The 25,055-nt window shown below is 38.6% G+C and overlaps 1 protein-coding gene across 1 annotated transcript; it reads left to right on the top strand.

The window, feature by feature from the left end:
- Positions 1 to 12,973: 12,973 nt before the first annotated feature.
- mtres1 (mitochondrial transcription rescue factor 1) lies at positions 12,974 to 24,737 on the top strand. The gene is made up of 4 exons (XM_088909582.1): positions 12,974 to 13,071; positions 17,492 to 17,951; positions 18,522 to 18,594; positions 22,247 to 24,737. Exons 2-4 carry the CDS (start codon positions 17,500 to 17,502, stop codon positions 22,427 to 22,429), a joined length of 708 nt encoding a protein of 235 aa, XP_088765708.1. The 5' UTR covers positions 12,974 to 13,071; positions 17,492 to 17,499; the 3' UTR covers positions 22,430 to 24,737.
- Positions 24,738 to 25,055: the final 318 nt, after the last annotated feature.

Consider the following 25,055-nt stretch of genomic DNA (forward strand, 5'->3'; position numbering starts at 1 on the left):
TTATCCCCTGCCCAAATGAACTATGACGTTGGTAACCGTGAGCTCTTGGCCATTAAGCTGGCATTGGAGGAATGGAGGCACTGGTTAGAGGGTGCTCATCACCCTTTTTTGATTTATACTGATCACAAAAACCTGGAGTATCTGCAGTCGGCCAAACGTCTTTGTCCTCGCCAGGCTAGGTGGTCCCTTTTTTTTTCCAGATTTAATTTCTTGATCACCTACACTTCAGGTTCTAAGAACATCAAAGCAGACGCCCTCTCACGGATCCACGACCCCCCTGAGGCCGAATTGATTCCAGAACCCATCATCCCGTCTGGTAAGTTCCTGGCAGCTGTAAGATGGGACATTGAGGTAATTGTCCGACGAGCCTTGGTTGGGCAGACGGTACCTCCTCAGTGCCCTCAGGACAAGTTATTTGTCTCTAATCCCGTCAGATCGGCAGTTTTACAATGGGGACATGACTCCCGTTTCGCTGGACACTCTGGATTCCAGCGTACCTTGGATTTCATCTCCAGAGACTTCTGGTGGCCAACTATGGCCAAGGATGTCAAGGAGTATGTCCAGGCCTGCTCTATCTGTTCCCAAATGAAGTCTTCCCGGATGAGGGCAGCGGGCCTTCTTCAACCCTTACCCATCCCAGACCGTCCTTGGACCCACCTCTCAGTAGATTTTATTACTGACCTTCCACCCAGCCATGGACACACGACTATTATGGTAGTGGTAGACCGTTTCTCCAAATCTGCTCATTTTATTCCCCTACCATCTTTACCTACAGCTCGAGAACTAGCAGAATTGTTCGTACTGCATATCTTCCGACTGCATGGCATCCCTAAGGATATTGTTTCAGATAGGGGCCCTCAGTTTGTCTCCTGATTTTGGAGGGAATTCTGTAAGTCACTGGGCGCCTCAGTCTCACTTACCTCAGCTTATCACCCTCAGGCCAACGGTCAGACAGAACGCATGAATCAGGAACTGCTGACCTATTTACGGACTTATATCTCCTCTACCCATGATAATTGGGTGTCCTTGCTCCCATGGGCAGAGTATGCACACAATTCATTGTATACCACATCTACTGGCATGTCTCCCTTTAAGTGTGCCTTAGGTTATCAGCCTCCTCTTATCCCTGACTCCCATCCCAACACAGAGGTACCTTCGGTTCAGGACTACATCACTAACCTGCAGACCTTCTGGAGGAAGGCCAAAGCCACCCTTCTTCGCACCTCAGCTCAGCAGAAGAAGGTGACTGATCGGCGCCGTCGTATCCCACCCAGACTTCGACGTGGTCAGTTTGTTTGGTTGTCTACCCGTAACCTTCCTCTTAAGCAACCTTCTGGCAAGCTTGCTCCCAGGTACATTGGCCCTTTTCGTGTCCTCGCCCAGATTACCCCAGTAACTTACCGGCTGGCCTTGCCTCCTACCCTTCGGATCCACCCTACTTTCCATGTTTCCCTCCTTAAACCCTTTCACAGATCCACCCTGTCTAAACCGCAACAAAGACCCCCACCGCCTCGAGTAATTGATGGACTCCCTGCTTAAACGGTCAATAAAATCCTGGATTCCCGATGGTCTCGTGGATCCCTACAATATCTAGTCGATTGGGAAGGCTACGGTCCGGAGGAGCGCTCGTGGGTTCCGGAGAAGGATATTCTGGACCCCAACCTCATCCAAGACTTCCACCTTAACTTCCCGGATCGTCCCGCTAGGGCATCAGGAGCCGCCCGTAGAGGGGGGGGTAATGTTACGATCCCTGCCTCCCGGCAACAGAGGAGGCAGAAGTAGGCGTAGCCCCTATCCATCAGTTCACCTATCAGTTTTCCTATTCACCACCACACCCCCGTCTCATCCTACTTAAACACCTGTCTTTCCCTACCTCTTTGCTCAGTATTGGTTTTTCCTTTCGAGCTTCCTGGTTGCGCTACTCCTACTTCTACCCTGTGTTCGTCTTGGCTTTCGGTTTTCGGTTTTTCCCTTTGGACTTCGGCTTTTCGGATCTCGGCTTGGCTTGGTTACTTACGCTCTGTTTCGGATCACTGGCTACCCCTGGATTATTGGATTGCTCTACCGTCTACGACTTCAGATCACGCTTCGGCTTCGGTACTCGTTCCCTTTCGGATATCTGGCTTCCCCTGGACTCTCGGCTCGTTCCTTCTATTACGGATTGCTTTTGGATTACGGCTTGGCTTTGTTCGCTCCTGCAAGTGGGTTCACTCACTGGTTTCGGTCCCTCTTACCGAATCCTTAACACCTTCACGTCCAAATAAGGAAGAAATAATTCATAAATTGTGTGTGCGTTTAGAAACACCATATTTCTACAGAACTTTAATTTCTAAATGATGTTGAGCTGTAATATTTTGTTAGTCTTTTGGACACATTAATAATGAATACGCCCCTTTATCCTTGCATACTCTTGTCATGTCACCCAGAAATAAATCTGTGTAATATGTTTTTTGGTGTGTTTTCCCTTCAAACATGTTATATGCCTCACAAAATACAGACCCATTTATGTTATTTTGATATGGACTAATAGTTTATATTACGAGACTAATATTTAATATTTTACGAAAATATTGAGCTATCAATGTAATAAGCAATTATACTACTTGTATGAGCAAAATCGTTGGGACCGGAACACCAATAGAGTATCAGTACATACAGCAGATACAAAAATTATTTGTTTGCTTGCAATATTTAGTAAATGTGCTTGCAAGAGTTGCTGTTTCACCCATTGGTGTTGAGTGTGTGTTTATATTCCTAGCCCTGATGATCAGGGAATGTTACTGTAGCAAATATACAGTAGGTATTAATATGGCAGTTTTAATAGACCGGCCAGCTGTGTGCCTTGTCATTGCACATGTAAACTGAACTTGAGAACAGTGAAACCACAACCTAACTGTTAACCACAGCACTAAACCAGAATGTTTCATACTCTCTAGTGTTTCTTCAAACAGTATAGCTCTTTGCAGGGTAAGCTGCAGCTTATTGGGAGTTAAGCTACAGTTAATTGGGAAAATGAAGTAAAACCTGCAAAACTAAAACTTAACCTGCAATTTGGTGACCAACGAAAGTTGTTTTCAATAGCTGCTTTAAACATTCAGAAGTCTGAAAGTGTTTCAGAATACCAACATTTCAAAGAAATGTTTGAAAGGTATCAACAGTCCAAATATTACTTTAGCTCAGTGCATCTTATGATATCCATTGAATTGGCTGATTCCACACAAGAACATTACAGCCTCATACTGTATCATACACCAAAATATCATATCTATCATCATCTCATATCTGTCATATCACATCACATATCATACTCACTTACAAACTGAGCTTCTAGTGGCAAACAAAACAAAGAACACTGTACATTGTTGAACATACATTGTTCTTTATAAGCATGCCTAGCAGTTTTGAACTGAGAAATAAAAAAATAAAACTGCTGCCATGTTGTGGTGCTCACACAGAGAAAGGCATTTGTTTCAAATGTCAGAAAGCGAATCTGTGTTGTTTAAATATTTAAGGTGACTGCAACATGAAACTGCTTTTGCAATTCTTATACAGAAACATGAATCAGAATCTTGTCAGATGCGAAGTATCTATGATATATACCTCAGAGAGTAAATCCCCAGAAACCAATTGAAATTAATGAAAATAAGACAGATATGAGAAAAACCTACGCTTTTCTTTTGTGTATGATAATGTAGCTGCAGCAAGTTAGTAATTCGAATGCATAGGACCTTATGAGGTTGATTTGGAAATGTAAAGGCCTCTTTTTCAGAAACCTTTATTTTCAATAATGTGCATCGAGTTTTAATGTTTTTGATGACAGTACTTTGTATTATGTATACCTACTACTTTCTTTACGGTGTGATAATTTTTGTGTGATAATTTCTTTTAGACTGAAAATTAATTTGTGATACCTTTAGCACCCTTATGTGCAAACATGGGCAAAAGATGTATCCTGTTGTTCTATACAATTTCTCTTAAGAGAAGGACCCTGGTGTGAAGTATGGAATATGAAAAATGATTCACTGTAGCCATTTCTGTTCATTGAGACAGCCAGTAACTTAATTCTTTAGCTTTAAAGAAGACCAGTAAAAAATAAGATATTTCTTGATACAAATGGCAAATGTACATTTCTAAGAATATGTACAGTGTAGCATTGTAAAGAGCCAGGCTGAATTACCATTAAACTAGTTTCACTAATGTAGTAGCCTTGAAAGCATCTTTAAAACACACCAACCATACCAACACTGAAGGAAAATCCAGTTATTTAATTTTAGTTTTTTCAGTTTCTGTATGGACCTGCTATACTTGAAACAGAGGGAACTAGGAAATAGTACAGTATATTAATAGCTTTAATAATTTTAATTTTAAAGTGCCTTTCAAAACCCAAGGATGCTGTGAAATGAAGTATATTGGCATGGTATATTGAATAAGTGAGTACACCTGATCTTTTTCTGACTCTACCAGGCATGCTTGAATGTACAGCACATTTGTTGCCTATGCCATAGGATGAACTGAATTTTCTTGGTTCAAGACAAGTTTTGGCACAGTAATTTTGTTTTCCAACCCTGAATTGCATGAATGAGAAATCCGATAAGCTGAAGAAAGTTGTTTTTCCAGTAATTTATTCAGTTACAATAAAGTGAGCATTTACTCCCTGATCTCATTATTCACACATAATTACAGAAAAACATTAATAAACAATGCTATTTATACAAAAAATATAGGTATATTTTAAATCACACCAATTTAACATTTTTTTTTTACCATCTGCAGTTTCTTATCCAGTACACTCTTAGAGCTGTGTACAGTACAGTTGATTTTGGAAAAGGCAGAATGCCACAGAGTTCCCATAATTTTTGTAAAAGAAAATCATAAAAAACAAAATGATCATAACTTCCTTGTTATTTAAATATAGTAGATAAATGGTAACTCGTAAACCAGCCCTTCATTTTTCAGATTCATTATATTCATACTTATATGTATATATAAGTGACTATTGAAAACTAAGGAAACTCAAGGCTTGGCAAGGCAAGGTCTGTATGTAAACGTTTATATCCCACTCATATTTGGCCATAATATTTACATTTAATATGAATTCTATTCAGTTAATAATTAGCTACTATCCTTATGATTCTTTTCAGTTTAAAACAAGCATAGGCATTCACAATCAGCTGTTCATCTGCTGCCTAAATAAGACGACAATAACATGCTGTACACAGGTGAAAAAAAGAGACAAGTGTCCTTTGCTGGAAACAAACATAAAATGAGACAGTCAAATGAGCAGAGTATGTACATCCTTGATCCATGTCCTGAACTTTCCGTTGTCAAGCAACTGAGAAGTCTGATGGTACCTTTTTCTGCCTTGTTGATCACCAAGCCTTGTTGATGGGGTAGAGAACAGCCTGATACCTTTAGAGTTAAGACACTTCATTCCTCAAAGTGACACTCCTCCTGCTCTCTTTGTAATCTGGATTTTGCAGGCTCTTCCTTCACCATACCCCCCCACCCACCACCACAGCCCCACCCCCACCCCCAATTCAGAGACTTCTCCTACAATTCCTGTTCATATCACTTGCTCTTTGGATAATTTTGTTTCCATCTTCACCGTGGGGGATGTCAGAGTTTTGGGTGTCTCTCGCGACTGCGGGCTTTAACAGCGCAGGCGGAAGATGGAGGCAGAGACAGCGAGAGGGAGGAAAATGGAGAAGGTGTTTGACTGCAGAGCGTTCCCAGCCCCCAAGGGGGTGGTGAAGTTGCCTGAGCTCGCGCTGATGTAAGTGCTGGTGGTGGCCGTTGTAGAATTTCCATTCTGAGCCAACTGGGTAGCTGTGCTGACTGTTGTGGTGGCATTAGTAGTAGCAGTAGTATTAGAGTCAGCCTGCAACAGACAAAAACAGAAGAGAGAAAGAGCCAGTTGACATGTGTGGGTTAGCTTTTTCTTGCATGTACTGGCAATGCACTTCAATTTCAATCTTTTACTGCCATAACAACAACTAGCTGCATGGAATTTGGTTCAGTGACCTCACACAGTTAAAGACATACACTAGAATGCATGTATACAACAAAAAGAATAACAGAATGCAACACATTCACACACTATCCCAAACACGCTCCAGTAACAAAATCATGTAACCAGTAAAAAAAGTAACGGCCTCTGGGTAGGTGCTGTTACAGAACTGGTAGTTCTTGATGGACCTGAGCTGCCGACCAGAGAGGAGAGAAGTAAGCAGAGGTTGGGCAGGGTGGGAAAGGTCGGCTTTAGAGCTTTGCCTTTCAGTCTAGACAGTTACAGTATGTATACACATGTACTGGTGGGCTTTTGTGAAAACAGTCCAGAGAAAAAACATTTTTGCAAGTTTTCTGCCTAGCTGTGCACGCACATTACCAGTTTGCCATGGCCCTTGCAAATGCTTCACTGGGAAAGTGCATTTCTGTATGAGATTTGGGAAACGCTTGTGAAACTTATGCCAGCTCTAGTGTACATGCCAATTGCATGTGGGGGTCTGGAACTGCCCACCCAGCCGTGCCATCAAAGCTAACACCCTGGCATCTTTCAAGAAACCGGATGAAAGAAATGCATCTTAGACATTGGCTGCAGTTACTTTAGGAAAACTGGATGAGCCAAAAGGACTCCTCACTTGCAAACTATAACTTAAACTTTACCATGTAAAGCCTTGCTTTGAGTAATTGGTAAGTACCCTGCCAGCACCACAACTAATTACATCTTAAAACCAGTGTGGACAAAAACACTCCCACATATTATTAAATAAACAGGCACAATGCATCAGCAAATCTGAGCTTTCCTTTTCATTTACATTAAAACTTGGGACACTAGGATTATCTCTTCTGAAAGCCTTCTCTACACATGTGAACAGTTCTTTGGGGATTTGCAAAGTAAACTGCATTAGAATCCAAGTGGGCGGTACACGTGGCAATTTTAAAAATTACTTCCCCCTGCTTGTTTGCTTGGCAATTATGGAAAAGGAGACATTTCAAGGAAAATGAAAGGCTTTGCATGTGAACATCAAAATGTATCAAATCTGCTTATTTTCCATTCCATTTGTTTCTATCTGCTTTGTCCAATACTGGGTCACAATGTTAACTCTTAAAAACTGAAAGAAGAAATCTAAATTACAGCTCTAAAGGTTTCTGGAGTGTGATTAAGCTCAAGGTTTCTCCAGAACATAACATTTCAATCATTATTATACAACTAAACTATTATATTACTTTTATAACGCCCTTCCAAGCTATGTGCCTCTTAATGACTCAAAGTACACTTTATCAGACGTAACAGTGTGTTCAGTATCAACCAATAAGAGCAATACTTGATAAGCAGTAATATGAGCTTTAATTGTCCAAATCTCATTCATAATCATTAATCATGGCTTTATTATTGAATAGGCATATGTCAGTAACTTACTTCTAATCTTTCAAACCTTCATTTTAATATCATTGTGTCCATAACATATAAGTAGTGTAGATCAACAGGCTAGATGGGTCTAATATACTCCTTTCCTGTGTAAGGTTCATGATTTTTAAATCCTTTAGAGTAATATCTCTAATACACCTTTTTATATTTCCATTGTTAACTCTGCAGAAATTAGTCACGCACAAGCTGGCTATACTGCAGTAAGGTTTTGGCAATCTATTTCTGGGTCCCTTTAATAAAATCCATAGACCTGTAATTTGCATGATGCTTGAAAAATGCCATAAAGACAGGAATCAACAGTATTTACCCCTCCCGCCCCGAGCAAGAAGAAGAAGTCATCACCAGAAATCGAGCTTTTCTTAGTCAACAAGACACTTCCTTCTCATTTTACGTATTACACCCCACCCATTTCTGGGCAACACCTGTACAAATTTATTTTTTTTCCAATGGAACTGGGTCCTGCGAGTCCTTGCTCCCCTGGTATAAACTCCAAAAAGAACACTTGAAAAAGACTGTAGGCTTATTATTATTGGCAAAAATAACAAAACTGACAGCACAGCTCAAACAGCTATGATGTCACAGAGGAGCAGAGAGCCCAAGAGCCTCACCCTCTTTTCACCAGAGTTCCAGTCAAAAGGTGCATTTGAGACGTACAGTAAATCATACCCCTGGCCCACGAGCACAGAGCTCTTTATGAGATTGCCATGAATGTGGAGATTGCTCTACCCCGTACTAACAATACAGTCAAGATTTAGGTCTTTCTGCTTAACTGCAACTGTGAAATAGCTGGTCAAGCTCTTGAAATGACCTGTCACTGAAACTAACCAACACAGTAAGTGAAATCCAGACCCTTACTGAATCCTGGAATCAGAAATTGCAACCCTCAACATTTCTAGCAGAAAAGTAGGCAAATTATCAACAGCAGACACTATTAACTGGATAAATAAATAGAAATGTTTAGCCCAAATAATTTGTACTCTCCTGAACATCAAGGCACATAGAATAGTGATTAGGGAACATCTCAGCTGGATATGTAGCATTCAAATGCTTCTGTACAGTAAATGATTAGATTCACCCACCCGAGAATGCACCAATGGGAATGTAACAATTGAATTAAAGAGGGCAATATTGCCCTCGGGCCCTTTCGCATATCCCTACACACATTATACAGTATAGGAATGCATCAAATATTCCACATACTGTACTCACATCTCAAACCTCAACTTTTCCTAGATCGCCTAATTTTCCTTGCCAGTGCACTAGTTGCTGTACGTTCACATCAGTTTTTCCTTCAGCCGGGAGGAGGTCATCAAAAATTCAGTTTGCTGTGGGTACAATATATACTGTAGATGTTTTGCTTCCTAAAACAAGAATAATTTACTTTAATTCAAACATTATAGCGTCTATTTTCAAATAAAAATGACTTTTTTAAGAAAAAAAGTTTTCATCATAAAGTTTAGGGTTTCCTGTTCTCTTCATATTCTACTTCACAGATAAGGTACTGTGTGAGATTCTGACAACGTCACCCGCCATCAAATTTTCCTTCCCTGGTCTTTTCCAGAGTTGGAAAGGTGACTCAGCGAGGCGAAATTGACGAATTTCTGTAGCTATGCGTCTACACACTCAAAGAAGCAACTGCACAATTATATCCTTCAACAGGTTTTCATTGGAAACATTTAAAATAATATAGCAAGGATACAGTACTGTGCTATATAGCAGAAGATCCGTAGTCACTGCCAAGCACCTCGTCTTTAACAATTTTAATCCCACCACACCAAACCAATGAAAACCGATGTCTGTCTTGGTGTGTTGCTGTCGTTCATCAGATTGATTTATTTTTAGAATTCACATCAAATCAAAATGAAGACAATTCAATCGAAAAGTTACCAAAGAATGGTCGATACCGTTGCTATTATAGTTTTCAATTGGTTATCTACTACACAGGCAAATGTATGGAAGCCCGTTTTCGCCAGGGAGTAAAACAAAACGCGCTATGGTATCTCAGAATTGCGACTTAGCATCTCAGAATTCCGACTTCATATCTCACATTTGCGACTTCGAAATAGCCCACATTTCATTGTCTGTCCTTTTATTATTGTAACGGATTCGGGTTCTAGGGCTTGTGCCTCACTGCGTTGGATCGAACCCAGGTCTTGCCAGCTGAGCTAAAGAAGACCTTAAGTAAAAAAGAACATACAATGGAAATATGTAAGAAGTATAAGTTTCAGCTTTTATAATTGTGAATTCCTCTGGATGTGAAGTGTCTAGTTCTGTATCTTATTTCATATTCTGTCTCCGTTTTTGTATTTCTGGTGTTTAAATAAAAACTTTTTTAAAAAGCCCACCGTCCACTGTTCCATCCAGGTACTATGGAAGGACATATTTTACTGTCTGTCCTTTTGTTATTGTAACGGATTCGGGTTCTAGGGCTTGTGTCAACGCCGCTCCTACCTCGCCTCACTGCATTGGCTCGAACCCAGGCATGAACTAGGGTGGGAGCGGCGAGGGCACAAGCCCTAGAACCCGAATCCATTGCAATAACAAAAGGACAGACAATGAAATGTGGGCTATTTCAAAGTCGCAATTCTGAGATACCATAGCGCGTTTTTTTCTTACTCCCTGGCGGAAACGGGCTTCCATACAAATGTGATATTCAAGCCAAACGATATCGGTCAAGATAGACCGCGGGATCTGTACTCAGGTTTCTCTGTGCTAATTTTACAAAGTAACTATACCATTTGTGTTAACTAGCTAGGCAGATGCGGTATATTATTTGTCCAATGTATTGGAAATGTAAATTAAAAACTAATATAATTGATATGTTTAGGGTTAAATCTTACAAAATATGTTTTTTTTAATTGCATTCACAATAACTGAATATCAGCAAATAATAAACTTCAGTTGCTGGTGGTTATTCGGAGATGCGAGCATGCAAAAAAAAATAATTGACAACCTTAGAGTATTGCATTTTACGCAAAACCGCAAGTCCAATATACACTTCAAAGAAACTGAACAGTTAAAAATAATACATTTGTAGAGAAGTACTTTGTTATTTTTTGAATACTTGAAATTAGTTATGAAGCTGTATTTTGTGTTTATATTGCATTTTAATTCCCATTAAAAATATATACTTAAAAAGGGCAATTTAGTACCTACAGTCGTACTTTCCAGATGTTTGTAGTCTGACAAGAACATCACTCCTAAAAACTCAGCAAACAAGCTCACCGCATAAATTTGACTTCTTTACTTGGGTATTTCTTTTAACATTTTAGCAATATAAAACTTTAATTAAAAAAGCAATAGGAATCATACCTGTGTTGATACCAAACATACGACAAGCACGACCGCTCCAAAACACGCAGCTGTTATTTTAGTCATTTTGTTGCTTTTGTGGCTGAAAAGTTGCCCCTTCACCAACGCAGTGATCAACGCTCCCGCAGACCTCTATACAGGATGGAGAACCTGTTGGTTTTTATATCACCAGCATCTGTGATTGACATATCACGCAGGCAAGGGGGCTGCCCCTAGACTTTGAGACTTTGAAAACGGCAAGTGGGAGGTCATATGCGGTCTGTGTTTACGGTTTTGAAATCAGAAGCAAAGGTGTTTTGTTTGTAATTTAGGTCACATATAATCAACTTTGTGTGTCCCGCAAAGCGCACCAGGACAAGTGAATGGGAAATGCATGTGCATGGGTTTGGACGGACATGCCCTGGCAGCTACTCCTAGCAGTAGTACAATAAATGCGTAATAGTTACTTCATATTTACCATGTTTAATGTCTTCTAATGTGTTGTTTATACAAAAAAATGTTATTTAGCAAGTTAAGTTAATATACTGATATCTAAAAATTCCCCCATGAGCAGACGTTTAAAGACGATTTTGAAAAGGACGATTACAGCAGAGCTCCCTCTGACTTGTGTATCTATATTTAAAAAATATTACATTATATGTTTCACTTGACAATGAATCTAAGTTTAACATGTACATTTTTCAGAAACGTGTTTCTCGATCTTGTTGCGACCTCCAGTGGTTAAAACACAGTACTACTAGTGATGAAGAACAGGCGAGGTAAATAGATGATGAGAACTATCGTTTTACAAAACGCATTTTCTAAGCTTTAGACTTAGCCGTAGCTTTTCTTTTTTATGTGCGTATGTCCCTGTAATTCAAACCTTTCCATCCAACCGCTTTGTAATCTTACGTTCACTCGCCTTAATGAAAACTTTGCTAGAGGAAGCAAATCAATATTGCATCGACACTTACTTTAAATAACTGGAATTTAAAATAATATAGTTTTACAGAAACGTAAGGAGAAAGAACATGTTAAAGCCCTTTACAGTCAGTACTGATAGGTGGAATGTGAACGTTTGAATGTGTTTTTCATGTGTTTAGTACGGGGAAACACAAAGTTTATAAAAGTTTTAATTTGTAATTTTTTAGATTAAATACATGATTAGCCCTGAGTCGAATAATAGTGTACAGCAGATTCATTTTTAATCAGTAGTGGTATTAAAAAATTACTAGTGCTATTACAGAAATAGTTTAGGTTACATTTTAAATTATCACAGGCAATATAATAATGTCGTTTTCAGATCTACTATGTTCCTAGAGTACAATGTACAGTGTCGGATACTGCATTGTATGGGTCCTTTTGTAGTTGAGTATTAAGCGCTATTCGAAGACTTTATTTTTGTGTGTAAATTGTTAAAAATGGTCGGCAAGCTCACATTATGTCATGTGCTATTTACGTATTACTTTCTGGTAATTGTATACATTTTTTATGTTATTTTATATGTCTTTTTGAGCCATGTCACCCTGCAACTCACAACTGGCAGCCCACTGAAGCTAAGCAGGTGGGAGCCTGGTCAGTACCTGGATGGGAGACCTCCTGGGAAAAACTAAGGTTGCTGCTGGAAGAGGTGTTAGTGGGGCCAGCAGGGGGCGCTCACCCTGCAGTCTATGTGGGTCCTAATGCCCCAGTATAGTGACGGGGACACTATACTGTAAACAGGCGCCGTCCTTCGGATGAAACGTAAAACCGAGGTCCTGACTCTCTGTGGTCGTTAAAAATCCCAGGGTGTTTCTTGTAAAGAGTAGGGGTGTAACCCCGGCGTCCTGGCCAAAATTTCCCATTGGCCCTTATCAATCATGGCCTCCTAATAACCCCCCTATATGAATTGGCCTCATTACTCTTCTCTCCTCCCCACTGATAGCTGATGTGTGGTGAGTGTCCTGGCGCACTATGGCTGCCGTCGCATCATCCAGGTGGATGCTGCACATTGGTGGTGGTGGAGGAGAGTCCCCATTACCTGTAAAGCGCTTTGAGTGGAGTGTCTAGAAAAGCGCTATATAAGTGTAAGCTATTATTATTATTATTATCCTGTGGGACTAGGCAAGAAGTTCAAATAGTGCCAGAGATGCCGCACATACACCTGACTCTAGGGGGCGCTGTAGCTGCGGGCTCAGTTTCATTACAGCAACTGTAACTCTTTCACAGCTGTCCTGTTGCTCTCTTTGGTTGGTCAAGGTGAAAGAGCGAAGAGAAGGAGAGAGGCAAAAACATATTAAAGGTGGGAGGGAAAGTGTGCTTGCCGCCTTAAATTCCAGAAGTTATTGAAGTGCTGCCGTTTTCGTAGCTCTGTAAGTACACGTTAACTATTTGCGTGGACCGATATTTTTATATAAATGTGACGCAAGTGGGTTTAATTCATATATGCAGCGTGTAGGGGACTGCATGGATTTATGGGAACAGAATTCAGGTGTGCTTAGGATCATGCTGAACTCAGGTTCAGCTGACGAGAATAAAAAAATGTTTTAAATACATTTCCAATAAGCGTCTTTTGGCGAGTTACGAGTTATGTACTCAGGTGCGTCAGAAAATATCAGTAAGTAACCATGATGTAAAACAGCAACAAGAACGACATAGGGTTAATAGTCTGAGAACAACTACTGGAAGACTGAAATTTAAAAGAGCTGTCATTGTCAGTGAAGTATAGTTTAAAAAACATTATTCATCTGTAGAATCGAGGTACCAGTACTTGCGTTGCATTTCTTTATTGTGTTGAATGTGAAGGTTGCAAATGAAATGTTGCAAAATTATTGATGTTTTTGAACATCTCTGGGATTATGACTAATTCCTCAAACTAATCTGCCTATAATTAAGAAAATCCTTTAAAAGGTAACAAAGATGAACTGAAATTAAAACAAAAATGTGGGAAATCCACATGCTTATCCAATCATTTGTATGCATCTATACAGTATATGCCTCACACCCATTCACTTACACTAATGTAAAGTAGATTTGTTTTAATAGGGGCTTCGTTATTTAGCTTCTTGAGTGACAGGCTCAAGTTGTAAGTTCTTTCTTCTTTTTTTCTTTGCATATTGGTCCTGGCTGATTTCAGTGGATCTGATCAGCTCCTGACATGGGTGGTATAATGCTGGAGGCAACTGATACATGCTGAAATCTGGTTGTCAGGAGCCACTGCATTGATAAAATCAAAACTTGGCAGATTTCATTAATGGCCCGTTCTGTTTTAGACTTGAAGCTCAAGTGTTTTTAAATTCTTGTTGGAGTGCAAACAGTACCTCTAACATCTGTTGAAAAGCTGGCTGGCTAGCTGATTTCACACTTGGTAGGTCATTCTTATGACAATAAAATTTGGAAAAAAACGGGCAACCTGTATAAACCAAAATGTCCACTATTTTATTTTCAAATGTCAGACTACCTTGCCTCCAAACTGGTTTAAGCAGGTGAAATCTATTTTTGACAGACCTCATCCTTTGCACATTATATTTTCAGTTTTTCAGTATGGTCTCGCATAACAAAATGGAGGCATCAGAACCAACCAGATTGTTGTGTACACTTCTTTAGGCTGGTGGGCTGAGCTCAGTCTTTGTAGGTATAAGAGGTGGTTATGGGTAAACTAAGATGACCACCTGACTTGCCATTGGTCATTGGCACTTTTGTACTCTCAATATTCAGACTGCTAGTGACCAAACATTGTCAACCAGTTTGCTTTAGAGCTCTCAGGAATCATTCTGCAACTGTATCAAACTCTTCATTTTCACAAATGTTTTAACCAGTTCTAACAAATATCCACAGCTTTCACTCCTCCATCAGCATGACTCAGTATCAACTGTTGTGATAACATCTGAATATCTGTTTAACCCACTAATTAAACTTAATCATTTTACATAGGAGCATATGCAATTATATTACTGCAGAATTGTATATTTTTAATTTAATTAATTTACGTAGTTTGTGCTATGATGCACAGTCGAATTCAAATATTCAAAACCTGAACCTTTTTAGGAAAACCCCATTTTGAAATTGATAATGACATGGGATATACAGTGGTGTGAAAAAGTGTTTGCCCCCTTCCTGATTTCTTATTTTTTTGCATGTTTGTCACACTGAAATGTTTCAGATCATCAAACAAATTGAAATATTAGACAAAGATAACACTAGTAAACACAAAATGCACTTTTTAAATGAAGGTTATTATTATTATTAAGGGAAAAAAAAAATCCAAACCTACATGGCCCTGTGTGAAAAAGTGATTGCCCCCTAAACCTAATAACTGGTTGGGCCACCCTTAGCAGCAACAACTGCAATCAAGCGTTTGTGATAACTGGCAATGAGTCTTTTACAGCGCTGTGGAGGAATTTTGGCCCACTCATCTTTGCAGAATTGTTGTAATTCAGCCACATTGGAGGGTTTTCGAGCCTTAACCGCTTTTTTAAGGTCATGCCAGAACATCTCAATCGGATTCAGATCAGGACTTTGACTAGGCCACTCCAAAGTCTTCATTTTGTTTTTCTTAAGCCATTCAGAGGTGGACTTGCTGGTGTGTTTTGGATCATTGTCCTGCTGCAGAACCCAAGTGTGCTTCAGCTTGAGGTCACGAACAGATGGCCGGACATTCTCCTTCAGGATTTTTTGGTAGACAGCAGAATTCATGGTTCCATTTACCACAGCAAGTCTTCCAGGTCCTGAAGCAGCAAAACAGCCCCAGACCATCACACTACCACCACCATATTTTACTGTTGGTATGATGTTCCTTTTCTGAAATGCTGTGTTACTTTTACGCCAGATGTAATGGGACACACACCTTCCAAAAAGTTCAACTTTTGTCTCGTCAGTCCACAGAGTATTTTCCCAAAAGTCTTGGGGATCATCAAGATGTTTTCTGGCAAAACTGAGACGAGCCTTTATGTTCTTTTTGCTCAGCAGTGGTTTTCGTCTTGGAACTCTGCCATGCAGGCTATTTTTGCCCAGTCTCTTTCTTATGGTGGAGTCATGAACACTGACCTTAACTGAGGCAAGTGAAGCCTGCAGTTCTTTGGATGTTGTTGTGGGGTTTTTTGTGACCTCTTGGATGAGTCGTCGCTGCGCTCTTGGGGTAATTTTGGTCGGCCGGCCACTCCTGGGAAGGTTCACCACTGTTCCATGTTTTCGCCATTTGTGGATAATGGCTCTCACTGTGGTTCGCTGGAGTCCCAAAGCTTTAGAAATGGCTTTATAACCTTTTCCAGGCTGATAAATCTCAATTACTCTGTTTCTCATTTGTTCCTGAATTTGTTTGGATCGCAGCATGATGTCTAGCTTTTGAGGATCTTTTGGTCTACTTCACTTTGTCAGGCAGGTCCTATTTAAGTGATTTCTTGATTGAGAACAGGTGTGGCAGTAATCAGGCCTGGGTGTGGCTAGAGAAATTGAACTCAGCTTTCCAAAGATGTGATAAACCACAGTTGATTTATGTTTTAACAGGGGGGGCAATCACTTTTTCACACAGGGCCATGTAGGTTTGGATTTTATTTTTCCCTTAATAATAAAAACTTTCATTTAAAAAACTGCATTTTGTGTTTACTTGTGTTACCTTTGTCTAATATTTCAATTTGTTTGATGATCTGAAACATTTCAGTGTGACAAACATGCAAAAAAATAAGAAATCAGGAAGGGGGCAAACACTTTTTCACACCACTGTACTTTTAATTGCTGCTGTGGAAAACCATCTAGCTATATGCTTGACCTGTATAATCACAGGGAAGTGCAATTTAAAAATGTGTAATGGTTATGTTTTCTATATTCTTTTATCACAATGTGAAGATATCTTTACAATTAGTGTCTTTCTGTTCAACTATTTCCTTCTTTCTTTACTGCCCTCTTGTGGTTATTGAATTGGACCAGTTTTACAACTGGAAAGATAGATGCTTTATTGATCCCGTGAGGGAAATTGCAGATTTTCTCCATCACATTTTTTAAATCAACTTTTGCTTCAAAAATCTTGATTTGACACTTACCGCAATTAATTTTACACATGGGCCACAGCCACATTGCGTTCATGTTTAGCATAGCCAATATCAGTGTAGTGATATTATTCACTGCTATTATTGCAGTAATTGTCAGGTTTATTTTGGAGGAAAAAAAATGAATTTGTATAGAAACCTACCTGCAATTTTTGCTTTGCTATGGTATTTCGTAGTGGAGATTTTTGTTGGTCGTGATTTTCATATTTCTGAAGACAGTTCTTATCCATTTTTTTCTTTGCTGCTAACATCCATGTAATAATATTTTAAACTTCTTTGCTAAATTTATTGACTGTGGATGTTTCTCTTAGTTGTTATCAAACAGTTTTCTGGGCAAGGTCCTTGAATGTGTGTTTAATGCAAATCATCAGCTTTTATTCACAGCGTTCACACATCATAGAGAGCGGCACAGTGGTGCAGTGGTTAGCATTGCGGCCTCAGTTCTGGACCTGGGGTGCTGTCTGCATGGAGGCTATATGTTCTCCCTGTGTTTGTTTGGGTTTCCTCTGGGGGCTCCGGGTTCCTCACACAGTCTTAAGACATAGTGGTGGGAAAACTAGTTTCTGGGAAGACTGGCGTCTTGTCCAGGGTGCATCCTGTCTTGTGCCTCGGGCAAGGCTCTGGTTCCCTGTCTCTGACTCTGAATTGGAGGAAATGGTTAGAAAATGGCTGATTGGACAAATCCCTTAAATGTGTGATCCAAAAAACTGAATAAATCACTGCAACTGTGTGTGTCTCCCGTGCTTAGGTTTGATCATGAGGGGGTTGTGGCTGCAAGTTCACACATGGAGAAGGTTGAATGGACTTTTTTCGCTGTGGAAGAACACTTCCTGTCATGTGACAAGCAGGGTGCGATGTACGGGTGAGCTGCACAGGACAGTACATGATCGCCGGATTTCGAGCCCACGTTTCTTGCCATCATCAGTTTTGGGGATACAGGGTACAGCCCAACTTGGAGGTCAATATCAAAGCTCGTTTGTGCTCCCTGTGAGGTTCAAAGGCAGCAAAAGTGCAAAGAAGAGCAGTAAAAAGAAGACCCAGGAGGTGGAAGAGGAGGAGGATGAGGAGACTGACCCAGAGGAAAGTGACTATGAAGAGGAGCTCCAGGATGACCCTGGCCTGCCCAGAGACTACAGAGATTTAGAGAAAGCGGTGCAGTCCTTTCGTTATGATCTGATCATGAAAGCTGGTTTGGACATGGCTCGCAAGTGAGTGATCCCATCACAAGGGCTCAGTAGAAAGCTAGGGAGCACGTGAATCAAAATGCACAGCACCAAATAAATGGCCCTTTATATGCGTGTCAGTGCTTTTCAGGTTTTATCGGGAGTCTTAAAGGTAATGAGTTTGAAAAATATCTAGGTCCCAGTATCCCCTGTGAGGAAACTATATGATTATTAATTATTTATTAATTTCTGTGGATTGAGCAGTTTACCCGCAGGGAAAACCAGTAGATCCACTCGTCTTTTAAAAGTATTTAGATAATTTTACAGGGGAACATTTTGTGCATGTTGCATGGCTTTTATGACAAATGGAATCTTTAAAATCATGGGTTCAGAAGGTCTTATTTTTAATTTTCTAATTTAATTGATGATTATTTCTATATCCATACAACTTTAATATATAGTATATAAATAATTGTATGTAGGTGCAATATGCTTGAAATCCCAATCTTGAAAATACTTTATCTATTATTCTAGTTTTACATTGAGTTATTGTGTAAATTAATGTCAGTATAACCTAGGATGTTATTAACATAACTTCTATCCCTGCTTTTTCAGCAAAGTTGAAGATGCATTCTACAGCACCAAGTTAAGGCTCAATGGACAAAAACTTATTAAAAAAAGCAAAACGGTGAGTAATTATTTCTTATTATCAAGCAGTAGTTATTTTACGTATTTGGCATTCGATTACAAATGTATCTCATGTTTGCCGTGAGCATCTTAACTGAAGCATGTTTTTATGTTTTAAAGTTCCAGATTTCTTGATAAATGTCACTTTTTTATAAGCTGGCATTTGAATGCATTAAATGTAAAATGTCAAATAAAAAAGATTTACATAATCATATAAGGTGGTGTCATCATTTGTATATACTGCTGTAGTTTTAGACAATGATGAGTTAGAATACACTGTATGTAATGAGCATCTTCAGTTTACTTAAAGCTTCCACAAATGTTTTCAAAAATTTTAATATTTTTGACTATTAGAATAGTTTACTGTAAGAGGAAATCATGCTTGTCATTTAGCAGTCTTTAATTCCTATTAATTGCTGTCTTCAAATACCTGTTTACGTCATTTAAAGGTATACTGAATACGGTATGTGCAGCTAACATGAGTTGTAGTAGATCTTCCATCACATTTATAAAAAAAATCTGTTTAGCGTTTCTCCTCTTTAATTATCATTAGTTCCTCTCTATACATCCAGAAAGTGGAAAGGCTGCTTTCGGTTTCACAAAATATTAGAATTACAATTATAGATTTATAAGGATTAAATACTCACTTAAAACTAAATAGCTATTTTTTTATTTTCAGTGTAAATGATTCATTTCTATGTAAAGAAGGAAAAACGTTTAAGTGAAAAGAGTAGAACAATGCCAGTTCTACTCTACTTCTTCTCCTAAGACTTTTTACAGTATTATACAGTATGCTTAAGAGTTTTCTCTAAGGAGTAAATACAATTATGTTGTTACTGTGCCTTTAATGGTATCATGATAAATGAAATCACTTCTTAGTCTGTGTTTCTGTGTGAAGGAATCTGTCTGTATTGACTGAACATAAATCACGTTTGCTTTAGTTCTGTTTATGTTTATAGTAAAATCTAAATTCCGGAATGCTAATTTTGTTGAACCCATGAAATGTGTGTATGAAATACAAAATCTTTTCCCCATGAACCTTAGAAAATGTTTCAATAATTATGACCTTTTCTCCCAAACTAAGCTCTGGATCTTAATGATTAGGCTTAATTCTCAACTAAGATACAAGAGACATTGAAGCTCCTGGGTTCAATAAGTATCCTGCAGCAGCAGACTAACATAATTTAATCTTTTTAGTTCTGAACAGAGACAACTATGAGGAGACCTGATTCAAGTATTCAGAATTCTCAGAAACACTGAATGGAAGTACCTTTGAAACCAAGAACAGGAATCACTTCTTTACACAAAGGGCTGTAGAAGTATGGAACAAGCTAGCCATCCATGTTGTTGAATCCGATTTTCTGGGCTTTCTTCCAAAAACAGCTGCATGGCACAGCTGCACCTACTGAAAAAAAAGTGAGGCCTCTACTCATTTGTAATTATTTTAATATTGCTTTCACTACAAAAGCACTTTGATTTATATTTAAGTCACAAATGTAAAAAGCTTATTGCATTTATAGCCAGGTGTACTAAAGAGATGTAACCACATGGGGTGGGCTCTGTGCAAATGAGGCTGCTCAAAAATTAGATTCAGCTATAGGAACTGTCGATATATGACTCTTCATTTACACAAATGGTAGTAATTCTTACCTGTGTTTTCATAGATTAAGCATTTCATGTTACTGTTACGAGACGGGCTCCTGTAAAGCATTACCAAAATTCTTTTTTTCAGATAAGGAATTTACTTTTTATTACATTTTAATGTTTTTTTTATAATAAGGGCTTGTATGTGTTAAGTGCATACTGTACAGGATAGTACCTAACATTTACTAATGACGCAAAGGAACAAGTAATAGGTTTATTCCATGCTGAAAAAAAGAAGAAAGAAAACACAACGTTTCGGCCGTGGAGCCTTCTTCAGGTGTGAGGAAGAACGAAACCTGGGGAAGCCTGAAGAAGGCTCCATGGCCGAAACGTTGTGTTTTCCTTCTTCTTTTTTTCAGCATGGAATAAACCTATTACTTGTTCCTTTGCAGCCTACGCATGCTGACGCAGCTACCCACCTGATTTACTAATGACTGTAATAATTACAGGACTGTACCGTAATGAGCAGGAGTTACTGTTTTCCTATCCGTTGTTTTTGCATCAGCTGATGATTTTAAGCATATTACTCAAATTGATAACCAGGAACGTTATTGCTTTCAAACTTAGCAACCATTCTGTGCTATATTAAGGTAAAGTCTGGGTATTGGAGAGAAAATGTTCTGTAACCAATTGCACATTATAACGTGGGAAGTAATGGGAATTTTGTTTATACAAGTTTATACTGTGTGAGTAGTTTGTTAGGAATGAATTAAGCTCATATAATGAGAAATTACAGAGTATATAATATATTAAATTGCAACACTAAAAATGACAAATATTTAAGAACTTGAAATGCATATCCGATCAGCAAACCTTTAAAAGTCATTGTGATAATAACATCTCCTGGCTATGTCTGCTTTAATTGTCAAATGAAGGAGACATTGACTTTGGTAACAATTAGTGCATCCTAGTACAACAGATGAAATAGTGTTCAGTATCCTTACCACAATCTTCCAATTATGTGAAGACCAAATTAGGAACGGGCACAGACTTGCAAGCCACGTGATGTGCAGTGTCCAACTCAGAATGCGTTATCAATACTATCAACCCAATGCCAGCATGTGCTGATATCTTCCAGTCTGCATTGTCTTATGTTTTATCAGTTATGCTTATTTATTAAATGCAAGCATAGAGAATACAATACAAGCCTTGAAAAAAAAATACATTTCTCATTACACCACTATAAAAGGAGTAATAAGCTACACATGCAGCTAAAACCTCAAGCAGTTTCTCAGAATCTGTACATAAATAAGAATCAGTCCTGTTCCGTGAATGTACATGTGGTACATGATTCAAACATGTAATTAAAAACATCATAGCCAAGCATTCGGGGTTAGTCCATGATATGTTTACTCCTAAGTACAGATGTTTGTTTTTAACCTTCTGAGGGAAGAGAATTATGGGATTTCCAATTTCTTCTCTGAAAAGGAAGCATTGTAGAGGAACATTTTGAAATGCCCAATAGGGCACTGCTGTTGTACCCTTCAGAAGAGTACTTCAGTTGAATTGCTTCAATGAAATCGCCCAGCCTTATGGAAGTAAGTTAAATTGGATAAAAATGTCAGCCAGATAAATTAAGATATGTTAGAAAAAACTGTTGTCTTTTCATTCCTCCCTTTTTGACATTCATTTCAGGTTGTGGTCCTGGTGTGATAGACTGGGGCATTGTTTCAGACAGGAGCAGTGTAGCAGGCTATACACATCCTGTTAACAACATCGCTCATATATTGTTTCCAACAGTCTCTCACACTGTTGTCATCACTTGCTAAAATCTCACAATAGATATTTAATATTTTAAATGTAAATAGTATTTTGCAGCTCTTCAGTACTTTCTTGGACATAGCAACCAGTGTTTATAAATGTGCTGCAATGCACAGTATGGTACGTTTCAGCTGCAACGGGTCTGTTTTGGTACATCTGGCAGTTAGTGTCTTAATAATGGTTGTGTTACAGTAGTTCTGCAGCTGAAGTATTGCAATTCAGAGCTTTTGTTTTTATCTCTTTTGTAGGTGAAGGTTGGAGACATATTGGACCTTGTTGTTGAAGAAGACAAAGATACTGACACCGTCACGCTCATGAGGGTGATTTTCAAAAAGGTGTCGGGAGAAACCAAAGACAGTGAAAAATACAAGGTTATTTTGAGGCGCTGGAAAAATCTAAAACTTCCAAAAGAGGAGGCTTACAAACAATAAGGTTCTTCCAGAACTGTTTCTTATTGGTTAAAAGCAATACTTGCAAGTATTGCTTTGCAAGAATGTTGAAGATCTCTAAGACTAAGGTGCAGATATTTCAGTACCTTTGTTTACAAAGATGTGCTTAAAATTAGCAGACATTATATAAGGGGCAGAGATTTCAATAGAATTGAACTGGTGATTTTTTTTAAATATTAAGGTGATGAGTTATCCCTATCCACTAAATGTTTTTTTTTTTTCCCCACTGAATGTTGAAAATGCTTTTCTATTCATACAGATGGTTCGAAACTAATGTGCATACCATCACATAAGCTTTGTCTAAATATTTTAGAATAATAAGATTTTATATTAATACTATATCTCATAATGAATGAATGTTCACAGAAGGTTTAACAACCTTCTGGTTGATGTGAGTATACATAGAAGACGGAGACAAATAGATGACTATTCATCTCAAATAAACAGTATGTCCTAAAGTATGTCCTGTTTGCAGTTTAACTGAGATAGAGTATTTGGTGTGCTGCTTTTTAAAGTCAGTAAGTTAGTCTAGGCCACTGCAGTGTATCCCCACGGAGGAGACTCAAGTGATGTTAGTTGAGGTCCATCAGATTAAAGTTAAAAAAACATGACATCTGTCATCAAGTGATTTTGTAATAAAATTCTCCGTCTACATTCTTTTATAGTAATACAGCGAAATTAAATTTGAAAATCTTTTATAAAGCACAGAAAATATGCTTTGGAACAGTCCCAGCTCAGCTGCAGGGTCGGAAAGCTATAAAAATAAGCTTCAGTTCAGTAAGATACTGGGAGTTTTTTTTATTCATTTAAAGATTTTTGCAGGTATACAGAAGTGTGCCTGTGATTTAAACATTGAAAAGTCATACTTAATTTAAAAAATACGTGCAGTCTGTCCTTCTCTTTTTAATTCTACAGTCCAGTACCAAGTGTTGTTCACATGGAAATTTTAAACCCACTGTACTTTGTGGATTAGCCTAGACTACTACTGCTCGCAGGCATGTCTACAGTTAAAAAACATGGATTGGTGATATGGTTGGCCAATATAGTCCTCTAACGTGGACATAAGAGAAGATATTAAAAATAACTGTACTGCAAAGATTTGTATGCTGAAGGTTGAGAGTGCCTCGTGAGTTTCAAAGTTTCTGTGGCTTGGTGTATGTCTTTTTTTACCATTACGCATGAAATAAATATGGATGCATTTTTTTGCATTTATGTGTTAAGTCTTCTGTTATCTTGAGGACACCTACCTTTCCCTGAAGGCCAAGTAAATGGGGCAAGATGGAGATGAAGGGATATTTTAATTGGCCATCTCTACAGCCCGTTAGTATTCTCTTGGAACTCATCATGAGTCTCCCAAACAGTTTACGTATATTGTGCAGAGCAGTGTTTTGCAACACAGAATCCACCTTATCAGGGTTATTTATGTAAATAATGAATAAAGAGCAGATTTTTTCTAGTTTTTTTTTTTTTGGAGTGCTGTTGGTTTTCAGACATTATTGGTAAGAGGATTAGTAATTAACAAGTGATCTGACAAGCTTGTTAAACAGCAAAGGTTGAAAACCACGTTGGAGCAACTGGGTAGAAATGTTTTGGGTCCAGATTCAGTGATCAAAGCGACTGTAAAATGTACCTAGGTTTACCTTAATTAAGTTCTGGGTAAATTATTAAGTGTCGATCAACAGGCTAGAAAGACACCATAGAAGATCAGATCAAGACACGAGAGAGTGGAGACAGAAAAAAGAACATAAAGCGTGCCACGCCAGAGGTTCTTGTCCAGATAGTCCGAGAAGACCCGATTGAAGCTATCTGAACCTTGCTAAGAGAGCTTGCTATTCTGTAGTTTTTTTTTAGAAAACTTGGGTTTCTCGAGTCCCCGGGCTTAAAACGGCCCCTCTAAGTGAGTGCATTTTAGAATATGGAGATCATTTCCCATGTATTTTGTGGCATCCAGGTTTGCAGAGAGATTTAATCACTTTAGAAGGTAGCTTGCGTCTTATTTCGGCCTCTGTAGGCATTACATGTATTTAAGAGTCGAATACCTGGTAAGAGTCTGGGATTTTTCTGGGTGGTTAGGACATTTAGCCTCTGGGACACCTCGTTTGTAAACTTGTATTGTACATACTGTAGGTTAACGTGTGCGTCCTCCGTTAATGTTGTGTACGACCATTGGGTACCGAGATTTATTGTCTGCTTCTAGTACCCAAAACACTGCTGCCTCCTCTGTTATTAAAGAACTTTGTGTAGTGTGTGTATTGTCATTGTCATTGTCAATAAATATTTGTTTAATCAACTGTGCCTGAATTATTGGCCTTTTTCAGCAAAGCTGTGCCAGAGAACAACAAATTCATGTGCCTCTAACAATACCAACTGCTCAGGTATAGTCTTGGCAAAATCCTTACACATTGGGGGTTATGATAATTTATTTTACTTAGTTTATCCACTCAGTTATTTCCAGATTCTTTCCTCTTATATTTCTAATTTATTTGTTGCATCATTTGGGACACTTTTTTACCCTTTGATTTTCTTTGAGAATCTGTGTAAACTTTTGCTTCCACTCTCCACATATTCTGTATCTTACCACATATTTTAGCTCATAAACTGTGCTTTA

The sequence above is a fragment of the Atractosteus spatula genome, chromosome 2, assembly GCF_055471065.1.
Source record: "Atractosteus spatula isolate fAtrSpa1 chromosome 2, fAtrSpa1.hap1, whole genome shotgun sequence".
In the NCBI taxonomy this organism is placed as follows: Eukaryota; Metazoa; Chordata; class Actinopteri; order Semionotiformes; family Lepisosteidae; genus Atractosteus; species Atractosteus spatula.

Coding starts and splice junctions, on each gene's coding strand:
- mtres1 (XM_088909582.1), top strand. CDS start 17,500: ATGAGGGGGTTGTGGCTGCAAGTTCACACATGGAGAAGGTTGAATGGA. Junction 17,952..18,521: donor GGTTTGGACATGGCTCGCAA/GTGAGTGATCCC, acceptor CTGCTTTTTCAG/CAAAGTTGAAGATGCATTCT. Junction 18,595..22,246: donor TTATTAAAAAAAGCAAAACG/GTGAGTAATTAT, acceptor TCTCTTTTGTAG/GTGAAGGTTGGAGACATATT.